Source organism: Pyrus communis, chromosome 6 (genome assembly GCF_963583255.1).
Source record: "Pyrus communis chromosome 6, drPyrComm1.1, whole genome shotgun sequence".
NCBI lineage: Eukaryota > Viridiplantae > Streptophyta > Magnoliopsida > Rosales > Rosaceae > Pyrus > Pyrus communis.
The window spans coordinates 20,321,417-20,343,306 of record NC_084808.1 but is presented as its reverse complement, the minus strand read 5'-3'; the positions used below and the strand labels follow the sequence as shown (position 1 = coordinate 20,343,306).

At 37.1% G+C, this 21,890-nt stretch overlaps 1 protein-coding gene across 1 annotated transcript; it reads left to right on the top strand.

Annotated features, from left to right (window-relative positions):
- Nucleotides 1-17,806: 17,806 nt before the first annotated feature.
- On the top strand, nt 17,807-18,917 carry LOC137736745 (exonuclease DPD1, chloroplastic/mitochondrial-like). The gene is made up of 3 exons (XM_068475995.1): nt 17,807-18,204; nt 18,348-18,553; nt 18,718-18,917. The coding sequence occupies exons 1-3, from the start codon at nt 17,807-17,809 to the stop codon at nt 18,915-18,917; spliced, it is 804 nt and encodes a 267-aa protein (XP_068332096.1).
- Nucleotides 18,918-21,890: the final 2,973 nt, after the last annotated feature.

Here is a 21,890-nt window from a genome sequence, read left to right as displayed (position 1 = left end):
AACCGAATTCAAATCATTTATTCTTAATATTTAAATTTAAACATGATTACAGAAAATAAATTGCATTTGAATTTACTAATTTGCTTATGCAGCCCATGTGTTAAAGAAAAATAATAAAGTCCTCCAAATTTTGATTTACCTTAATGTTTTGGATTAAAACAATTTTATGTTTGCATTGTTAATTTTCTTTTTATAGCCAACTGCATAATATGCGTTGGGATTTTATTTTGTGTGTGGATTTTGGGTCACTAGCACTCTATCATTAGAAAAGGAAAAAAGAATTGTTATTGACACTCTAAATTTCTCATTCTACATTCCAAACTTTCTATATTTAGAAAGAAAAATACACTTGTGAGGAGTGTATAATGATATTTTTAAAATGCCAATAACACTTCCCAAGGTAAAAATACAAACAATTTTTTTTTATTTAAAAAATACTGACGACATGAGGAAGTTATACTAACTTAAAAAAATAACTACAACGTCTTAAATGTAAAGCATAATTCTGACCAAATAAATTCTCGAAACAAGGCGTCGTACATAAACATAGGGACACTTAAGACAGCCTTAAGTACATATATAAGTACAAAAACGAAAAAGGAAAGAAAGAAAGAAAAAAAAAAAAAAAGAACTGTTTTCATGGAGATGGTAGAGGATAATGTATGCTATTTGGATGGGCTGATGTTTTATACCAACATAATATTCGTTTGTTCAAAACTTGGAAACCATGTTGCCAAAGTAAACAACAACTTCCATGTATTGTGGGGGTGGTTTTGGTTTTCCACTTTCAAAGTCATCAATAGATTAGTTGTTATACAAACAACTTGTAAATTCAAGTCAAATTTTGGTAGATTACTTGATTAGGTTAGTTCTTATATTAATTGGAACTAGGGTGAATACGGAATTAAGGACTAGGTTAAATAAAATAAAATAAAATAAATTTTGTTAAATAATACTTAGATAAACAAAATAACATGACCGCACAATCCTATTGAGAAAATCTTCAAATTTAAGCGAAAAAATGAAATGTCATTTAGGACTAAGGTCTAGTATATTCCTCTTCTTTTGTGAGTGAGAGGTCTTAGGTTCAATTATCGCCAAAGGCGAATTTGAACCACATTATTGCTAACTCATTGTGAAGCTAAGTCTACTCCCTCATTTTAGTATAGATAATATTGCTTGTTAAAAGAAGGGACAAAAGGAAAGACCACTTAGTATTACAATCTAATAGTAATTTTCTTTACTTGTAAATGAGAGGTTTTAGGTTCAATTCTTGCAAAAGATGAATTTGAACCATATTATTGTTAATCTATTGAAAAGCTAAGCATGTCCCTCCCTTCTTTTAGTGTAGATAAACAATGAACAAAAGGAAAGAGAAAAAAAAAAGGCAAATAATATTATGGTCCAAATCTATGAATATGAATCCTCGTCAGATCCTATTTATGAGGATTCCAAGAATCCGTAAATCGTATAATGTGAGATCATAAATCATTTTAAATATTTTTATTTAAAATTAAACACAAACAGTACTTGACAAAAATTAACTACTTAATATATGATGAATCGACATAATTCACGTATCTTTAAGATCCTTACCAAAAGGATCCGAAGAGTGTCCTGATGACAAATCGATTCCCCGTAACGTAGTGCAGAACGGAACAGAAAAAGGATTGTGGAACCCCGTTGAATGACTTTTGTTGCTTTTCTCAAAAAGCTGCTCCGTTGAGCTGAGTTTTTTACTTTAGTTTTATACCTCCGTTGAGTTAACCGGTGCAATTCTCTGCTGCGCTGTGCTGTTGCTGTTGCTGTCGATGTCCAGCTTTTACTTTCCAACAGTTACCACATTCTCAACCCGTTTCCCCGTGTCGACAAGTGTCATTGGGTGCCATTTATTAGGATAAGGCATCCTTGGCCTATGTTGTTTGCTCTCTCATTTCCTAGTCACTACTCATCCTCCCCCCCTGCACTTGCAGACTTGCAGTTGCAGATGCAATGCTTTTGAGTTTTGGTGGTGTGGTGTTGTGTTTGCGTGTTTTCTTTTAAAACTTAATTACTTTATTTGTTCTGATATCTTATTTAATTTGAATATGGTAATGTTTGTAGCAACTATATAAGTTATCTTATTAGAATATAATGTTAAAATGTCTGATCATCAATCAAAAACATTGGTTGACAAAGGTAGTGCGGTACTAGGATGTGTGTGTGATACGTGTTGTTAGATTGAAGTGTTGATTTTATTACATGTTAGATATCTAATAAGACAAACATTATTAACTACTCGCTCCTTAACAAACAATCATTCTTATTATTACAACAAGGAGCCTCGCAAGGTATTTCCTCTTTGGAGTACAAGACTTTAAGGTAGATCTCGAATATATGCAATCATTTGTATATCAATCATATTTGGCCCATGTGTAAAGGTCTAACGAACATACATGCTCATTTGATATAAGTTTGTTAGGTGTTTCACTTAGGTGTCTTTACATGTGAGGACGGTGGAGCGCTATCCTACATCAGAAAGTTACGTGATATTTGCATGTCCTTATAACCTTATTATGCATTGATTTTGAGGTGGCACAGTCATTTCCTTCAACCATACGTCCTAATTAACATTAGATCATATAGTGGCATTTTTTTATCCTTGTACAAGTGATACCGGAGGAAAAATCGAACTAGGACGTCCCTTGAAGACTTGGAGCTTCATCGTTGGATTAAATCGAACGGAAGTAATCACAATTACCGTAGACGATAGAATCATTAAACTAAACCAATATATATTATTCCCTTAGACTATAAACTATAAAATAAGAAATAGGATTGCTTTCCCACTCCTCGTGCAAGAAAAGCTGTAACAGCCATGCTAAAGCAACCAAGCATATCCTGAAATCGTATATTCCCTGTAAGTCTCTAGTAACTAGCCTTTTCTCTTTTACGATGAACAAATGCTATAACCCGTCACAGAAAAACCGTGTAAATTTGTGACCTAAACACCCACTCATCCTCCTCCGACCCCAAGATAAACCAGCAAATTAAACCTCTGCGTCTGCGAATGTGGTTGCTTTTTATGCTTTAAGCTCTGGCTTTTCTGGGCTTTCCCACATAGATTTAAATCCATAAAGTTGATGATTTTATAATTATTATTTATTGTTTCTTGTTCTAGCTTTTCATGGGTTTAGTAATTTAGGGTTGCTTTTAACGCAAAAAAATGGAATAATATTTGTGTGTAAACCCTGTTAACAATATATAGTGAATGGTTAGATAGTGTGCCATGTGTCAATGGATTAGTAGGGTTGTTATAAGGAGGTTAAGGCAGTTATAACAAGTCTTAGTGAACAAGCTTGTAAAGTTAGTATATAACAAATGTAGTGAATGTAATTGAGAAATATAGAAAAACATTACAGTAATACATTCCTCTTTCTCTCTACATTTCTTCCTTATCTCTTTAACACCTTAATAATCTTTCTGCATCAATACATCTCTGCAATATAATATGTTGCTTTACATGGTATCAGAGCCGGTTAAGCACCTCTTGCTTGCACGGTTATCTCGATCTTGGATTTCTTCATTCCGCTGTTCTAGATCTTCTTCTTCTTCTTCTCTGGTATTGTTTGTGTGTTCTTCTCTGATTTCGGGCCTCTACAAGTTCCCTATCTCCCGATTGTTTCTCTTTACAATCGTGCCCGCCAAGTGTTTGATATATTTCCTGTGTGAATTTCTTCCTTCACAAGCTGCAATGGTGACTGCCACTCAGCTACAAATTCTGCAATCGCCAATCACCTCTCTTATTTCTACTGTTCCTACGTCGGTTACTGTCAAACTTGATGAGTCCAACTATCTCACCTGGCACTTTCAGATGCAATTGCTCCTTGAAGGCCATGGAATTATGGGGTTCTTGGATGGTTCTCTTCCCTGTCCTGCACGGTTTTTGTCGTCGGGGTCTGGGGAGTCTGATGTTGATTCTGGGGATTCTTCATCCAGAACTGATACAGATGAATACAAGGTATGGAAAATGCATGATCGCGCCTTGATGCAGCTCATCACTGTCACACTTTCCCCATCAGCGGTATCTTGTGTCATTGGCAGCACAAGTGCTCGAGAACTGTGGATTCGACTCAAGGAACAATTCTCCATTGTTTCTCGTGCCACCATATTCCAAATGAAGTCTGAATTACAGAATATCAAGAAAGGCCCTGATTCCATATCCCAGTACTTGCAGCGCATTAAGGAAGCTCGCGATTATTTGACTGCTGCAGGAGTGCATTTCGAAGATGATGATATTGTCATCTTAACCCTCAATGGCTTGTCAGGGGATTATAATACTATCAGATCCATCATTCGAGGTCGAGACAGTGTAATTTCTCTCAAAGACTTGAGATCTCAGTTGCTTGCTGAAGAAGCAATGGTTGAGAATATTGCTGTTACACCATTCCTTTCTGCAATGATGGCCAAGAATTCTGAATCTGGTTCCAAGAACTCGTCTTATTCATCCAACGGGTATACTGGTAGTTCTCATCAAGGGAGTTCTGCAAATTTGAGTCAAGGGTATTCGAACACTCAGTCTTCGGGGTTTTCTGGTACAAATCCTCCACATATCTACTTCAAGAACAGTTACAATAAGCATAAGGGCAGAGGTAAATTTAACTATAATCCTAATTCTCGATCTGGGAACTTTAGAAATGTCTACACCACTTCTGCTTCTGGGATTCTTGGTGCGTCTCCCTCACAGTCAGCTTGTCAAATATGTGGAAAACTTGGTCATCTTGCTGATACATGTCGATTCCGGAACACTGAGGCTGTTATAGCTGAAGGATGTCAGATTTGTGGCAAAAAGAACCACACTGCCCAATTTTGCCATTTTCGTAATGCAACTATGTCTGGCACTACCCCTCAAATGTCTGCAATGCATGTCAATTCCTCATTATCCACTCCAACATCAAATGCTTCTTCTCAGCAGTTCTGGCTTACAGATTCAGGAGCAACAAATCATCTCACTGCAGATTTGCAGAATCTTTCCTTGGCTACACCTTTCCCATCCACAGAGACCATTCAAACTGCCAATGGTGCAGGTTTATCCATTTCACATACTGGTTCATCTGTCGTTCATACACCTACTCAAAAGTTGAAGCTTAATTCAGTATTATTTGTTCCGAGAATTACTCAGAATCTGTTATCTGTGCACAGACTCTGTCTTGATAATCATTGTTGCCTAATTTTTGATGCTTTTTATTTCTGGATTCAGGACAAAGCCACAGGGAGGATTCTGTACAAGGGGAAGTGTAGTAATGGGTTATATCCAATACCAATATCCAGACCAGGTCTGCTTCAGCAACAGGGGTTTAAAGCTGCATTTCTTGGACAGCAAGTGCATTCTAGTTTCTGGCATAGCAGACTAGGTCATCCCTCCAATTCTATTGTCTCCACTATACTTAGAAAATCAAATATTCCAGTTTCTTCTGATGTATTACCTTCTTTGTGTCATTCTTGCTTACAAGGCAAATTCAGCAAGTTACCTTTTTCCTCATCTGTCTCCAAATCTGTAATTCCTTTTGAAATACTGCATAGTGATGTCTGGGGCCCTGCTCCCTGTGTTTCTATTGATGGATACAAATACTATGTGACATTCATTGATGAATGCACTAGATTTTGTTGGCTGTTTCCCTTGCATAATAAAAGTGAAGTATGTTCTGTGTTTATTCGATTATATCACTTCATCTTTAATCACTTTGCAGTCAGTATTAAAACTTTCCAAAGTGATGGGGGTGGGGAGTATACCAGTTCTGTGTTTCAATCTTTTCTGATAGCCAAGGGAATCACTCACCAAATTTCCTGTCCTTATACTCCAGAGCAAAATGGCCTGGCAGAAAGAAAGCATCGCCATGTTGTTGAAACCTCAATCACATTGTTACAGACTGCATCTCTACCTGCATCTTTCTGGTCTTTTGCTTGTCAAACTGCAGTCTACCTTATAAACAGGATGCCTTCCTCCACTATAAATAACCAATCCCCATTTGAGGTTCTGTTTCAATCTATTCCAGATGTTCAACACCTAAAGATTTTTGGTTGTGCATGTTTCCCCCTCTTAAAACCTTATACTAGGAACAAACTGCAACCTAAAACCAACTTATGCATTTTTCTGGGCTATGCATCTAAGTACAAGGGCCATATTTGCTTTGATGTTCTCTCCAAACGATCTTATATCTCTAGACATGTGCTATTTGATGAGTGTGACTTCCCATATTCCTCTCTTGTCTCTAAGTCATATCTCAATTCCCAGAGGTCTAGCTCTCCAATTCCAGTAAGTTCAGTGTCGATTACTAATACCAATACTATTGTTGGAGCACCATCACCCACTTCTGTGTCTAGTCCTCGTGCTACCCCTACCTCTGCCACTGCCAGATTTCCCCAGTCTCCATATCTACTGGATCCATCTCAGTCCCCTTCACCAGAAGACACAAGCTACCCCATTACTGGCACTTCACCTCAGTGTACTTCCTCTGCTCTTCCTGTGGCTCCTGAGTGTTCCCCAGAATCGTTACAAGTCATTCTTCCTATTCCTCCATTAAACTTACATCCTATGCAAACAAGATCAAAGAGTGGCATTGTCAAGAAGAAAGCATTTCTTGCCCTGGTCTCTGAGTCTACAGATGTGGATTTATCCCAGATTGAACCAGTATCTTACAAATCTGCTCTGAAATCTCCTGTATGGGTTAAAGCTATGGAGGAGGAAATTGAAGCCTTACATTCCCAGCACACTTGGTCTTTGGTACCCTTACCATCAAATCGAAATCTTGTGGGGTGTAAGTGGGTTTTCAAGATCAAGAGGCATGCCAATGGAACTATCTCCCGATACAAGGCTAGGCTTGTAGCCAAGGGGTTCAATCAAGAGGCAGGGATAGACTATGGTGAAACATTCAGCCCTGTAGTTAAGCCTACTACAGTAAGGCTTGTTCTTGCTTTAGCTGCACAGTTTGGTTGGGATTTAAGACAGCTTGATGTCAAAAACGCTTTTCTGCATGGAATCCTCCAAGAAGAGGTATACATGGCCCAACCTCCTGGGTTTGTGGACTCTATCTATTCCTCCTCAGTATGCAAACTTCACAAGTCTCTATATGGTCTCAAACAAGCCCCAAGGGCATGGAATGAGAGGTTTACTAATTTTCTGCCTTCTCTGGGGTTTCAAACAACCTATGCAGATACTTCTTTGTTTGTCAAACACACTGAATCTGGGGTTGTCATTCTCCTTCTTTATGTAGATGATATAATCATCACAGGGAGTGCAACAGCTATAATTCCAGCAGTCATTGCTGCATTGGCAGCCGAGTTTGATATAAAGGATCTGGGATCACTCCACTACTTCCTTGGCATTCAAATTACAAAAACTGCAGAAGGGTTATTTCTTTCCCAGCACAAGTATGTTAATGATCTGTTGACCAAGACAGAGATGCATCTGTCAAAGCCTTGTGCCACTCCTTGCTTGCCTCATCATCGGCTCCTCAAGGATGATGGAACACCATTTGTTAATCCTGCATTATACAGAAGCATCGTGGGTGCTTTGCAGTATCTCACCTTCACACGCCCTGACATTGCATTTTCTGTGCATCAAGTCTGTCAGTTCATGCATTGCCCTATGGAGTCTCATTACTTGGCTGTCAAACGGATCTTACGTTATCTTAAAGGGACTCAACACTATGGTCTTCAATATGTCAAAGGTGAGATGGAGCTGAATACATTTAGTGATGCTGACTGGGCAGGGGATCCCAATGACAGACGCTCCACAACTGGTTTTGTTGCTTTCTTAGGGCATAATCCCATATCCTGGTCATCCAAGAAGCAACAAACAGTTTCTCGTTCCTCTACTGAAGCAGAATATCGCGCTATTGCTACAACAGCTACTGAGATCGATTGGCTCAAGCAGATTCTTGCTTTTCTGCAGATTGTCATATCGACTCCTTCCATATTGTTCTGTGATAATCTGTCCGCTATTGCTCTTACCTGCAATCCAGTGATGCATCAAAGAACCAAACATATTGAGATTGACATTCATTTTGTTCGGGAAAGGGTTGCTAAACAGTTACTTCATATGCAGTTTGTTTCGTCTACTGAGCAATTCGCTGATATTCTGACTAAAGGACTTTCTGCACCACTGTTTCGTGCTCATTGTTGCAATCTCAGCCTTCGTGATCCTCCTCCTGAGCTTGAGGGAGGATGTTAACAATATATAGTGAATGGTTAGATAGTGTGCCATGTGTCAATGGATTAGTAGGGTTGTTATAAGGAGGTTAAGGCAGTTATAACAAGTCTTAGTGAACAAGCTTGTAAAGTTAGTATATAACAAATGTAGTGAATGTAATTGAGAAATATAGAAAAACATTACAGTAATACATTCCTCTTTCTCTCTACATTTCTTCCTTATCTCTTTAACACCTTAATAATCTTTCTGCATCAATACATCTCTGCAATATAATATGTTGCTTTACCGAGCTTGATTTAACGCGCGCTCATTAAACTATATGGAAATGCAAATGCAAATGCACTGCAGTGGTGTGGTGGTCGTGGTGGCTCCCTTGGGCCTTGGGTAGGTTTCAGGTGATTGGAGCTGCTACTGTTGCATTTCCATGTGGCACATCGTGGAAGTTGGAGAAAAGGTCCAAAGCCACCTTTGCTAACTTTCCCCCATCTCCTTTCGCAATTGCCACCTAAATCATGAGTGTCATTTCCCCAAGTCCCAAGCAGGCAATGCAAACACCCTCTCCAAACTCACTTTTTAGACCAACACTACAACATGAATGATATATAGTAGCCTCAGTCTTGATCTGCATGCGCCTTGTGAATATATATACTTGTGATCTTGACAGAGTTTTCACCTTCATTGGTTTTTACTTTTGGATGTGAAAACCAAAAATGGAAGAAACGATCTAATTTTTATTTAAATTGTATGCTAACGTCAGTCGTTCATGTTTGCAAGTGAATCTTACAATATATGACTGGCTCGCGGTCACTTGAGTCCATAGAATTGTAGCATTATCTTGTTTTTTTTGTTTTCCAGAGTACTTCCTTTTATATGTTTTGGGTGAAGCACTTCATTCTATTAGTCGTCGACACATGCATGTGATTTTAAGAGACTGATGTGTATGAGTTTTATTGAAAAGTAAAAGTTTTAAGGTAAATTCAAAATTCCATCATAATTCCATACGTTCAAATGTATTTTTCTTTGTAATGAGGCATTATAGAAAGAAAAATGATAAACACCTTTTTTAACCTCTCAGATATTATGTTTAATCTTGTTTGTTATTTTTTTTTTTATTCAATTTGATGACTATAATAATTAGGAGTGTACAGCTAACCACTCTTATAAGAAAGCATTATACAAGGGTAACTGAAAACACGAAATAATTAAATTAATTGAATAAACAAACCCAAATCTATGATAATGACTTACATAATGAGTTCACTGCAACAATAGTGTGATGTTCTATGTAAGTTGCTCTTTGAACCCACAAGAAAACTTAACTCTTATTTCCTCATATAGACTAATTTAGAAAATAACTTGCCAAATAGGACAAAAATACAAATTTACTCAATCTCGTAAACTTTTCTCTTTTTTTTTTTCTTTTTGAGAGATTTTCTATTTTATTATACTCGAATAGCTTTCATAATACATAGATGACGCTTTACGGCAGTGACGTAAAGCAATAATATAACTTTCATAATATATCAATAGCTCACAATCGCATGCGCGCGCAAGAGATTGTTGGTAACACTTCTCGTTTTGGATTCTTCACCCTACTTCCTTTTACATGTTTTTGGTGCCATTGTTGTATATTCCATGGGTTGTTAACAATCATTATCAAATTTTTGTTTCCCCTTGACAAAGAGGCTTGCACCTCACTTGCCCATTATCTGACATGTTCTCTTGTTGCTACATTAACATCACTTGCATGTAATCACTATCAAAATCACTTGTGGGCATGCTTTTCCCATCATCATTTGCACCATTTTGTTGCTCTCTTTTACCACTTTTAAGTTGATTGTTGACAAAGTAAAAACAAAACATGCATGCATGTTCTCAATTTGATTACCCAATCAAAATGTTTTACATTTTCTCGAGGGTCCTACCCTCTTTTTATTTTATTTTTATTTTTTTTAATCGTTTCATATTGGAATATTTTAATCCAAAATTTTACAGCAAGATCCAGCTATGCTGCGCTACCAAGTGTACCAGCAATGATGATGAACAACAAATCAAAGGATTGAGGATCCCTTCGGATCTTCTTTACGAGAATATGATAAATTTTAAATCGTGTCAATTTATCGTACATCGTGTAGTTAGAAATTATTTTAAATTAAATACAAATAGTACTTGTTAAAAATTGATCGTACAAATATACGATGAACAGACACGATTTGAGGATCTTCTAGATTTTCACAAAAAGAATCCGAAGATGATTATTTGGAAATCAAAGACCCACCCAGAAAGGCTTGGACAAGTAAAGTAGAACAAGATTTGGTTGTTGAAGAATCAAAACCCCTCCTGCTGAGAGCCAATTCTGAACATATGTTCAGATTATGATTTTTTTAATCACAACTTACATACGTGTTGCATTTTGATAAGCTTTCAGCAGAAGGGGCTCCTGATTATTTGAGGAGCCAAGTTAAATCTAGTAAAGTATGAGATGACTCGGGTCGGGCCCATGGCCCACTCTGAGCTCGTCCATGTCATCAGCAACGAAGGCAACGCCGACATGACGTGTTCTGCGGTGCTCGACCCGGGAAAAGACGGACACGTGGTGAAGGATGCAACCAGGGGGCCCCATCCCGACTGTGAGGGATGAAGGCCGGATGAGTTTGTGGAAGAACTGGGCCAACGCGGGAAGGGCATTGGGGCTGGGCCCCCACTACACGACCCTCATCGGTGCTTTTAGAAAGAATAGTGGGGCCCTCGGTGGTAACGTACGTGCGCCTCTCTTACACGTCTCCATCGCTGCTCATGACTAAGGACGCAAATTTGAGGAAGCTCGAGGACAATATTTGTTCTTTATGTGAGGGGAAAATTTGTCAGTCTATGTGAGCATATATTTCTCCCTGACTGTGATATATTAATTAGTTAAATAATTAGTGAGTAATTTTTTTTGTAAACACTTAATTAATGGGTAGTTTTGCTTGGAACGTAGTAGACGAAAGATGGGTGTAGCGACATGCATCATGCATATGTCTTTTGAATGTAGTTTACTTCTGGGAATACCAAGTGGTAGACTTTGATTTATCTCTCAAATTTACATAATCGGTTTGAATTCTATCACCTGTCTCTAAATACAAAAAGAATGAATTTATGAAGCACTCAAATAGGGTTTAGAACCACCCTTATTGCCATTCTACAAAATCATACATAGATTTTCACCTCATACATCTCCTCGTTCAATTTTTTTGAGGTCATTAGAACCTTTTTTTCGTTCGAGAATCTCTTTCTCCAATGTCTCTCCCGTGTGGCGACATGGGGGCATAAACTAGGAAAGAGAGGGATGAGGTTTCTCTCGCTTTTGACATAGCGGCCCCCAGCAGGAGGCCCACATGGCGGGCTTACTGGATTCAAAGGATTAGTGCAGCGTTCAAGGCAACATAACAACATTCCGTTGGAAACCATAAAGAAGAATTTATTCAAGGGGGAAATGAGAGAGATTTTGTTCCACCACAGAGAATTATCTTCTTTTTGCATTTAAAGAATTTACATGATACATCTCAGAACAATCATTTTTAGGATTTAACGATTCCTAATAGAATAAACTGCAACTGGGGGACTTATACTGATGCTTTTGGTTCTGAGCTGACAAGGTAAACAATCGGCTTCGAATTGGTTCTTAAACCACCAATGCCCTCTATTGCCTCTGCTTCTTTAGTAGGCAATCAAAATATTTTCTATCCGTATTTTTATCCATGTCTCGAATATCATCTTCTACCATATTAAATGATTTTTGTTTATTTGTGTTGTAATTATAAAAAATATCTTGGTTAGTTTTTACTTGTAATTCTTACCCTGAAAAGTTAGGGGCACTCCACGTCCTTGAATCAATAACTATCTTTCGGCTAACCCAGCCTCCTTTGTCCCTAGGAATCAACAAGGAGTAATACAAGAATATTCACCTGATATCGAAGAAGAAGGCGCTCCAGTGGGATCCTCATGGACAGAAACAATTAGGGTACAGTAAAAGAGTGAGAAAATAAACTTTGATTTTAAGGTAGATCGATCCGACATGGTATCGATATTGTACAACTAGACATTGGTGGTTAGAAAATACCTAAGGTTGTGATCTGAGTGTCCACTGTACAGGAAAATGTATAGCCAAATTTTAATTTTCAATTAGGGTAGCTATCGTAAAGGATCAAAGGGTCCCAAGTGGGTTTGTTGTCCCGTCAATTTAATCTAATTTTGGTAACACTAGGAGTTTCAATAATTATACAAAAAAAAAAAAAAAAGATGATGAGCACGTGGCAGCCGTTAGTCTCTGCTCCCTCCACTTTCCAACTTCTGGTGCAATCTCCACATGCACATGCAGGTATCCCAAATGTTATGAATTCAGAATTATTAGTGAAGTGAAGCTTGCGAAAACTACCTGCCATCGAAGCATATAAATCGACCTCTCACGGGCTCACATCATGCAAACCTTTGCCAGGCTCGCAAGCAAAGGTAGCAGTGTAACTGTATAAGTAGCCAAGTAAGTCCATGATCGATAGAACCCCGAGTTGACTGTTTATAAATAGGGTTTGGTTCGCTGGAGGATATACAGCCACACTGTGCCATGGATGAAATCCGATTATAATTACAAAGTGAAAAACCTTCCCACTCCACTTGTATCTGGTTTTACCATCACCTCACAAACGTTCTTTTTTCCAGAATATCTGAGACTTGAGTGACATGAGTGACAACAACATACACTTGAATATTGTTAGACTTAATAAATTTGAATTAACAATTAATCGTTGGAGTACTTTACATGGCTTGTGGAACTCTAGAAGTTATAGGATCTTATGGTTAGGTACATAATTGTATGGTCAAAGATTCATGGATATTACTATCACGAGTTAAGAGTCGATTGGGGCGGCTGTCAAATTACATAGATAATGTATGAACTTAATAACTACATGTACAACTTGATAGGCGATGAGTCCATATTATACCATATATTTTACCCTATTCTTAGTTATAATTTATTATTTATTTTGGTAGAATTTTGATACTTTGTTATATATTTTCAATGTAGGACACTCGACTTTCTCTGGAGAAAAAAGTAATCAAATCGATGAATTTTAGAGTGATTCCAATTGAAAGATGTTTGTGACCCTTTCAAGATGATTGTATCAAAGTTTCAAAATTTTCTATTAGGCCGTTTGACTGTGGCGATGAAATAAAGGCACAGCAAGCAGCTTTTCCAAATTGATGTTTTTGGACGTTTTGGGTATTTTGGAGGTTAAGATGACATATTTTGAAGAAGATTCCCTCTGAGGATTTGTAGGGGACATCTCCAGATTTCAAAAGAGACCTTTTGGGACCAAATCGGAGTTGATTTGGTTGGTCAAAAGTCTGATTTTCTGAGAAGTCCAAATTTCAGTTCAAATAGGAAACCTTTTATTTTCTGTTTTATTATTTTATTATGTTTCCTAGTTTTATTCTAAGACCTTTTAGGGTTTTATTTTGTAGTAGTATAAATAAAGATATTTAGCCATTTGGAGAGAAAAAAAAAAAAAAAAAGGAGAGGAGGAAAGGCAGGCACACTTTAGAGAGCTTTTGAAGTTTATTTTCAAGGTGTTTTCTTTACATGTTCTTAATAATATTTTGTTTTATGATTGTTCGTAACTAATTTCTTTTGCTAGGACGAGGTCACGAGCCTTAGCAAGAATATGTAGTTTCTTTTCAATTTACTTATGATATTATGCATGTATGTTTTGAATTATTAATCACCGTTTTAAACTATCTAATTGTCTGAGTGATTCGCGACCATTAGGATATTTAGAAAAGTAATTTGATGCAATTTTGGTCAGAAGGTTCCCTGAAATTGGCGCTGGCTTCTTGTGGTTAATAATTGTAATTTCACTTGGGATGAACACCACCTCTTAAGGGTTGCATGGTTTTTCAAAGGGTTTTCACAAAGGGGTGTGCTATCCACACACCCCTTGTTAATTTTTATCCGTTGATCTTCTTTAATTCATCCGATCCGACGGCCGAAAATTAGAAGGGTGTGTGAGAAGTAAAAAGAGGTGTGTGGATATCACACCCCTTCACAAAACTTAATGCGTCTTTCATGTTCATATTTGATCTGAACGTCCGGACGGGTTGCATGTTAGATACACGTTCAATGTTGGAGGTTCCAAGTAGACTATATATTAGGAAAAACCTAACCTTCGAAATATGCATGGGTAATTCATAAGTAATTGGAAGAATTACGTAGGATTGTTAAGGTGACGACTGAACCCTAGGGCTTTTACAAATTGATTTTCTTTAAATTGGTTTCTAGTTGATTTATTTAATTATTTTTAATTTAAATTCGCTTTTATTATATTAAATTTTAAAATCAACATTATCCAAACTTTGTTTTAAATAATTAATTAAGAGTTGGTTATAAACACAAATTATTCATTCAATCCCTGTGGAAAATGACCTTGCTTGAGCTGCTATACTATGACAACCTTGTACTCTTACAAGTATTTTTAAGTGTTTTTATCCCTACTTTTACATATGGTAAAAATCCTATCAATACGTGTTGATTTTTATATCAAGTCCTCCATGTAAGTAGAAGTAATATTATGGCTCAGGTGGCTGCTTCCGTCTACTCTCCCTATCTCTATCTCTTTACACATCATCATCACTAGGTGACCGGAGCAACCAAGCGAAGGTCACAAACTTGACACTTTATGTTGGTTCAAGATCGACCCGATTTTGTGCATCAACATACAAGCTTCACTGACAAAGCTTCAACCTAAAAGCTTCACCTACAAAGCTTTAACCACAAAGTTTCACCTACAAAGCTTCAACCTAAAAGCTTCACCTACAAAGCTTCAACCTAAAAGCTTTACCTACAAAGTTTCAACTTACAAGCTTCACTTACAAAGCTCCAACCTAAAAACTTCACCTACAAAGCTTCACCTACGAAGTTCAACCAAAAAGTTTCACCTACAAAGCTTCAACTATTCAAGAATATCAAGGCACCTCCTTCGACAACTCTCCTCGCCCAGAGACTTGGGGGACTCCCACTATATGCTACTAAAGTCTGGTACTTAGAAGTTTCGTGACTACTCAGTGACTTGGATTTTTCAAGTCCCCAACCGAGAAGCTTTCCTCACTCGGGAACTTAGGATAGCATTGTTTGTACCATACTTGACCAATCCCGAAACTACCAAGCACGGGTCAACGTCATACCTTCAAGGACCCACTGAGGGGTTCATGCTGAGGCACCCCTGTTGAAGCACAAGAGTTTCCCTCTAACTAGGAGGCCAATCATGGCACGACACATGTCAATGTCAGAATAAAGTTCATAGAGTCCCACATCGACTGCGAACAAGAGCTGGAGACTCTCCTCAACTATAAAAGAAGATCATTCTCCTAGAGTTAATTCCTAATGTCATTATTGTACTTAAACTATTCATTAGAACTCACTAATGATGATTATGCTTGAGCCTATGTATTTGTGTAAACCTTTCACTATTAATGAGAACTCCTCTACTCCGTGGACATAGCCAAACTTAAGATGAACCACGTACATATTGTGTTTGCTTCCCTATCTCTATCTCTTTACACATCATCATCACTAGGTGACCGGAGCAACCGAGTGAAGGTCACAAACTTGACACTTTATGTTGGTCTAAGATCGACTCGATTTTGTGCATCAACAGTTTACATCTTGATCTCGAAATGGATTCCTTTTTAGTTTCCATCAATGATAAACTTGGCCTTTGGTTGTGACTCTCTCTCCTATATTATACGACCGATTTTTTCTAGCAACTATTTCATAATTTTAGTAGCATCACTTAATCTACCATTACATGCCATGCGTTTGAAAAAGTAATCCACGCATCCAATTAAAACTTGTGACTTGATGAAATAGTTGGCAAAGAAAATCTCTCATGTTATGTACCGTTTTTCATCTTCCAATAGTATGCACGCACATGGTGTAAATTATATATTTAATTTCCTAGGATGAATGCACATGAACATGGTGTAACTGTAACATAAGTAGCACCTGCGAGATCCAACGTTCCACTTTCCACCGTGGATTTATTCACAAAATCGGTTAGAGGATTCGATCATCTTTGGCTCCCACTGGAAATGTATAGCTATTTTAGTTATGCCCTAGTCCCAATCATCCTTAAACTTTGTATTGTCAATAATTACTTGCAAGTTGCAAATTAATCCCTATATAATTCACAATTTTCCTACCGATCTCCCTCTTCCCTAACATTTTTTTTTTTGAAAAAAAAAAAAGAATTTTCTCACCTGTTAGTTGCTAATTAAAAGGGATTTAAAAGAGTAGTGTTTGGTCACATGTGAACTGGTTCATTCAATATTTAGTGAAAATATTTTTTATATTATGTTCATATTTGGTCGATAATTCATAATATTAGTTAAGTAACGATATACTATTAATTGACACATGGTACTGAATAATTACTGTTGGCCCTACTTAACCAAGGTTTTAATTAGCAATTAATATTATGGTCTAGTAATATTCGTTTCTCTGTAAAAGTTAATTGTTACTAAAATTATCAATTTGTTTAACACATATGAATTACCTAAATAATTTTTTTCCTTCGAAAAGGGGACCAACTAGTGACTTCGCCATAATAGTTCACCATTTCGAGGGCCGAAAAGACTCAAAAAAGCATTTTAGCCTCCCCTAACCAGTATCATGCGGTTTACCTACTCTTACTTATCTGTCAACATGAACAAGAAAAGTGGGAGGGAGGTGCGGGAATGAGGTTTGCTATACAATGGCCCAACAAACGGAAAATGACAAAGGGCCTAAATGGTTGAAAGGCCGACAAGCAAAACATATCATTTCAAAATCAAATGCTACAGAACCAAAGGGCCCAAAACTTGAGAGAGCATGAGAAAACAGTGAAGCGCCAAAATCTGGAACTCAATTACTTAAAACGGCAAATCGCGCACATCTCGGGGACTGGTCGTTCAGAGTAGATGAGGGCAACGTGGGTTCCGCAGTTGCTGCTCATTCCACACACTCCTTACAAAAACTGTCTTAAAAAACCATCTCTTCCACCCCCCACTTCCCTTCCTATATTATCAAATCGAAAATCTGCAAATGTAATGTAGTTTCTTTCCCGTTTGGAACCCATCAGGTAAATGTAAAATACTTCAAGTTGATGTTTCTTCTGCAAGGCGATTTTCTATTCTGAACTACTCTAATTCGGGGGACGGGGGATTTAAACACGGGTGCAAAGGGACGGGATCACTAGCAAACTGACCTAACCACATATGCTTGAAGTTTTATTTTGAGAACGAAAATTGTGGCATTGTTAGTAGCTACAAAAGACGATCAGCATTGAATTTGCCTGATTTAAGTAACTCAAAATGCCACTGGTATTTCGGTCATTGTAAGAAAGTTGAATTATTCAACCTCTGTATTTATCATTTTTGTGACCATTTTTTTTCTTCTTTTCTGAATTTAAATGGAAATTTTCAGATTGTGCACTGTGCTAGAAATTTTCTTATGTAAATTGCCAAGTCCATTTGAAATGGCTGCAATCTTATGTTTTTTAAATTTTATTTTATATTATTATTTTTTCCAGTTGCTGAGGAGAAATGAGGGCGTGCGCCATGTACTGTTCTAACTTGCAGGTACCTAAGTTTGGAGTTCAGTCACCATCTCTTCGATTGGCATCTTTACGAAGAAGACTAACAACAACAACCGCTTTAAGCAAATCACCTTCGAAATCCTTCAGAAGCATACAATACTCCGATGCTCAAGCAACGATTTTGGATTTCGGAGTTTTCAAGGATCTTGTGAAAATATTTGTTCTAGACCTTGAAACCACCGGACTTTGCAGAAGGATAGGACATGTAACTGAAATCGCACTCCGCGATCTTCAAGGCGGCAAGAACAGTTGCTTTCAAACCCTGGTGAACCCTCAACAACGTGTTTCAAATTCTAGCATCCACGGTATAACAACCGACATGGTGACACATTCAGATGTCCCGAGGTATGTTTTTCTTTATACAAAAAGTGTCGATGCTATTAGTAGTTCCACCACTCATTATACGTTAGGTTACTTACGTGAGTTTTACATTCTTCGTCAGGAAGAGTTGGCATTGGGCAATAACTTAATTAGAATTTGTTGTGTAGGATGGTGGAGTTGATTCCGATTCTTCTCGAATACATCAGAAGCCGGCAAGGACCTGGAGTGCAAGTTTTATTTGCAGCTCACAATGCACGGCGTTTCGACGTGCCCTTCTTAATCAAGGAATTCAGCTCCTGCTCGTTTGAAATTCCTCCTGACTGGCTGTTTCTGGACACCCTCGCACTGTCGCATGAGTTAAGGAAATTATACGGTAAGAGCTATTTCTTTCACATAATGTGCAGACAAGTTGGCTAGAGCAATGCACTATCCTTCCGCACCTACGTTCGAACCCCCTTCCCTTAGTTTAGATTAGATAAATTAAAATACCGCTCAAACGCGGAAACAGACAGTGGGTTCTAATAATGCTATTGACAGGGCCAAAGGTTCCTCCAAAGATCTCTCTTGAGGGACTTAGTGAGTTCTACAAGATCACTAGAGAAGGTCCAAAACACAGGGCCATGGCAGATGTGAACTTGCTGACATCTATACTTCCAAACATGACTTCTGACCTCAACCTCGGAGTCGCGGACCTTTTGCAGAGGAGTTTCAAGGCTTCTGTCTGCAGTTTTACTTGAAGAAGAAGAAAAATAAAATGAAGAACTCAATCTGCAAGCATATGTTAATATACCACAGTTTTTGTTTCCTGTTTTGTTTTGTTTTGTTTTCCTTGTACAATTGTCGTCGACTATTTTCCCTAAAATATTATAGATGCACATGTGATATGAAATGAATCATTAGTGCAGTTGATGTTTATAGTATAGGGGAATCACTCGTTAGAGTAGACAATTACAAACCCACAGGAAACACTTGCCGAAATATATATCAAAATACATGTTTAAGGAATTGTAATTAGCGCTCTAAAAAGTCATCAATCATCATCTACAATTTGTCATCTATATTTCTATTTTGGAGAGCTTACGACAACTCTCCCAATTTATATTTTAATTTTCGAAAAACAACAAAAGAAGTCGTTTCATTATTGAATACAAGTTGGATTAAACTAATGTAAGTCAATCCACAAAGAATTGTTTGTGAAGCAAAACAAATCTTATTTCTGACATATTTAGGTATTTGAAGTCAAAAAAGCCATGAATCGATAGGAGAAACAATAAGAATGAGAAAATATGTGTAACAGATAAACAACCACTCTCTTAGATATCCATACCCAACTTTTTTAGGAATGCAATACCAAAATGATGTGAGAACCATTTACTTTCATGCATTAGTTTTTTTTTTTTTTCTTTTTTCTTTTTAGATGAAAAAGTATTTTGCATTAGTTGTTCCTAAACACATAATATGATATGAAAGAAAATGATATCTACTAATTGTAATTCATTATTTGTAAGTAATGTTCTAAAAATCTCCGTCTAGTACCGTCTAAGCCCCGACTAGGCGTTAGCCCATTGACCGTTGCCCCTATTAATCCTCAGACTTTTGAAAGTTAAGAAAGGACACTTAGACTTGCCTACGTCACTCTCACTTAGACAAAAAATAGATAATTTTCATTTTGCATTTTATTTTATCAATAAATTGTAAAAGACTTGTTGAATACTTGGATGAACACTTATTATATGCTTGTTTTCCATGTTTTCAATATGTTCTAATACTTTATAATATGCCATTCTATTTTACTATTTATGTATTCCAATACAGTTATATATATTTTTTAAGCCTAAGTCATCTACCCGTCGCCTGAATAGACAAAAATTTAAAATAAAAATAAAAATTTCATTTGATTCATCGATCCTCAAAAAAAGCAATAAACAAAGTTCCGTCGTTGAGAGAGAAATGGGAAATTCGTGGAAAGTTAAAATCCCCACCACGTAATAGTTCACCTACACACCTTCATCGATGTTGTTTTTCAGCTGGAAGACCAGCGCTGAAGCGCCTTTTAGAATCTTGTTTGTAAGTAAACATGCTTTTAAGATTAGTATCTCATCCAAGATACCTAAGCGCTAGACCCCTACACGCCTAAGGCCCCTCGACGCTTAAGCGCTAAACCCCTGTCCATTGCCGGGCTAGTGTCTAACGCCTTTTAGAACTTTATTTATAAACTAGCCTCTCTGCACACACTCAGGTGCATGCGAGAGGCATTTTTGCATCACGGACACTATGCGCGCCCAAAAATGTGTTCCTTATATATTCTTATATTTCTCAAGTGATTACTAAAAATAGATAGGATATGTCATTGTCAAAGGAGATGGCCTCGTCCAACTATTTAGGGAAAAACTTAAAATGTAATCGAAATCGAGGGACTCTCTCAAAAGGGGATTAGATTCTTTCCCCAAATCGCAAATGAAGTGTGTGTAGAGACTCATTGTTTTTGCCTCAGACTGTATTGCTCTTTGTTTTTCTTTTATTATTATTATTATTTTTTATTTTGTCAAATGATAGATTTTGTTAGATTAAATGTTATATTAGCCACGGACGGAGTTCAAACCCATGCCGTCATGCAAGGGGTTAACACCTTTGCACCACTGTGGTAAATGGCCACTTGCAGGACTGTATTGCTCATTGCCAAAAGATGAACTAAAATGTGTAATCTGAGGATGTTTTAACCCTCAGATTACTCAAAAGTCATTGCTCATTGCCAGTGTTATCCATTTGGTTTAGATATTAATAGTGTCATTATTGTTTTAAGTTACAAACAAACAAATTAAGTCTAAGTGGTCAAATAGTATTTCTCCAAGTTGAATGAAATTTGCATTCTATTGAGAAAATGTGTTCTCTTCTTCTTTTTACAAATTCAATATCGAATAAAACTTGTTCACTGTCTGGAGTTTTTTTCTAACAACCCACACAAAACAATAAGCATGGAGATCACAGTTACCTACCAAGCAAAATAGTCAAATACAGATATGTACCACAATAGATCTTTTACATATCTCAAAACCACATACATCATTTGACATAGGATTCATCATAGTATTTGGTAGAGAAAATTAAAATTATTTTTTTGTTTACACCACAACATTGGCACCATAAATATTAACAACAAAGGCAGTCGGTCCCTTTCATTATGCAGCCTATAATGGGAAAAAAACAGAAAGCTCAAATATGTCGGCTTACTTTGCAATAGTAGATATCGTACTAATAATTTAGGACGTTCTTCTCTCCAAATTTTCTCAAATACCTATCCTTTACATATAGCTCGTTTGAATGCAACTCGAAAAATACTCAAAAAATTGCTCGGAAGAAATATATACAAACAAAAGCAAACTAAAAGTAAGCTATTGTAAGAAATTTAGAAACACACAAACATCACAACAACTGAGACTTAAAAATCAACAAAAATCAAATAGTAGGAACTGAAAATATATATGCTCTTGAATCGAGAACTTCATCAAAAGAACAACAATAAATCTAATACAATCCGTCAAAAACCAAAAGGGAAAGATATAATATCAAGGCCCTGTAATGTCGAGGCCTCGTATAGTAACACAATAATCTTGTACCATTATACAATTTCAAGGCCTTGACACGAAATGATTGCGAAAGACCTTTTTTTTAATCACGGCGCGCTGCGTGCGACTCACATTTTAAACGTA

Coding starts and splice junctions, on each gene's coding strand:
- LOC137736745 (XM_068475995.1), top strand. CDS start 17,807: ATGAGGGCGTGCGCCATGTACTGTTCTAACTTGCAGGTACCTAAGTTT. Junction 18,205..18,347: donor ACACATTCAGATGTCCCGAG/GTATGTTTTTCT, acceptor TTTGTTGTGTAG/GATGGTGGAGTTGATTCCGA. Junction 18,554..18,717: donor TGAGTTAAGGAAATTATACG/GTAAGAGCTATT, acceptor TGCTATTGACAG/GGCCAAAGGTTCCTCCAAAG.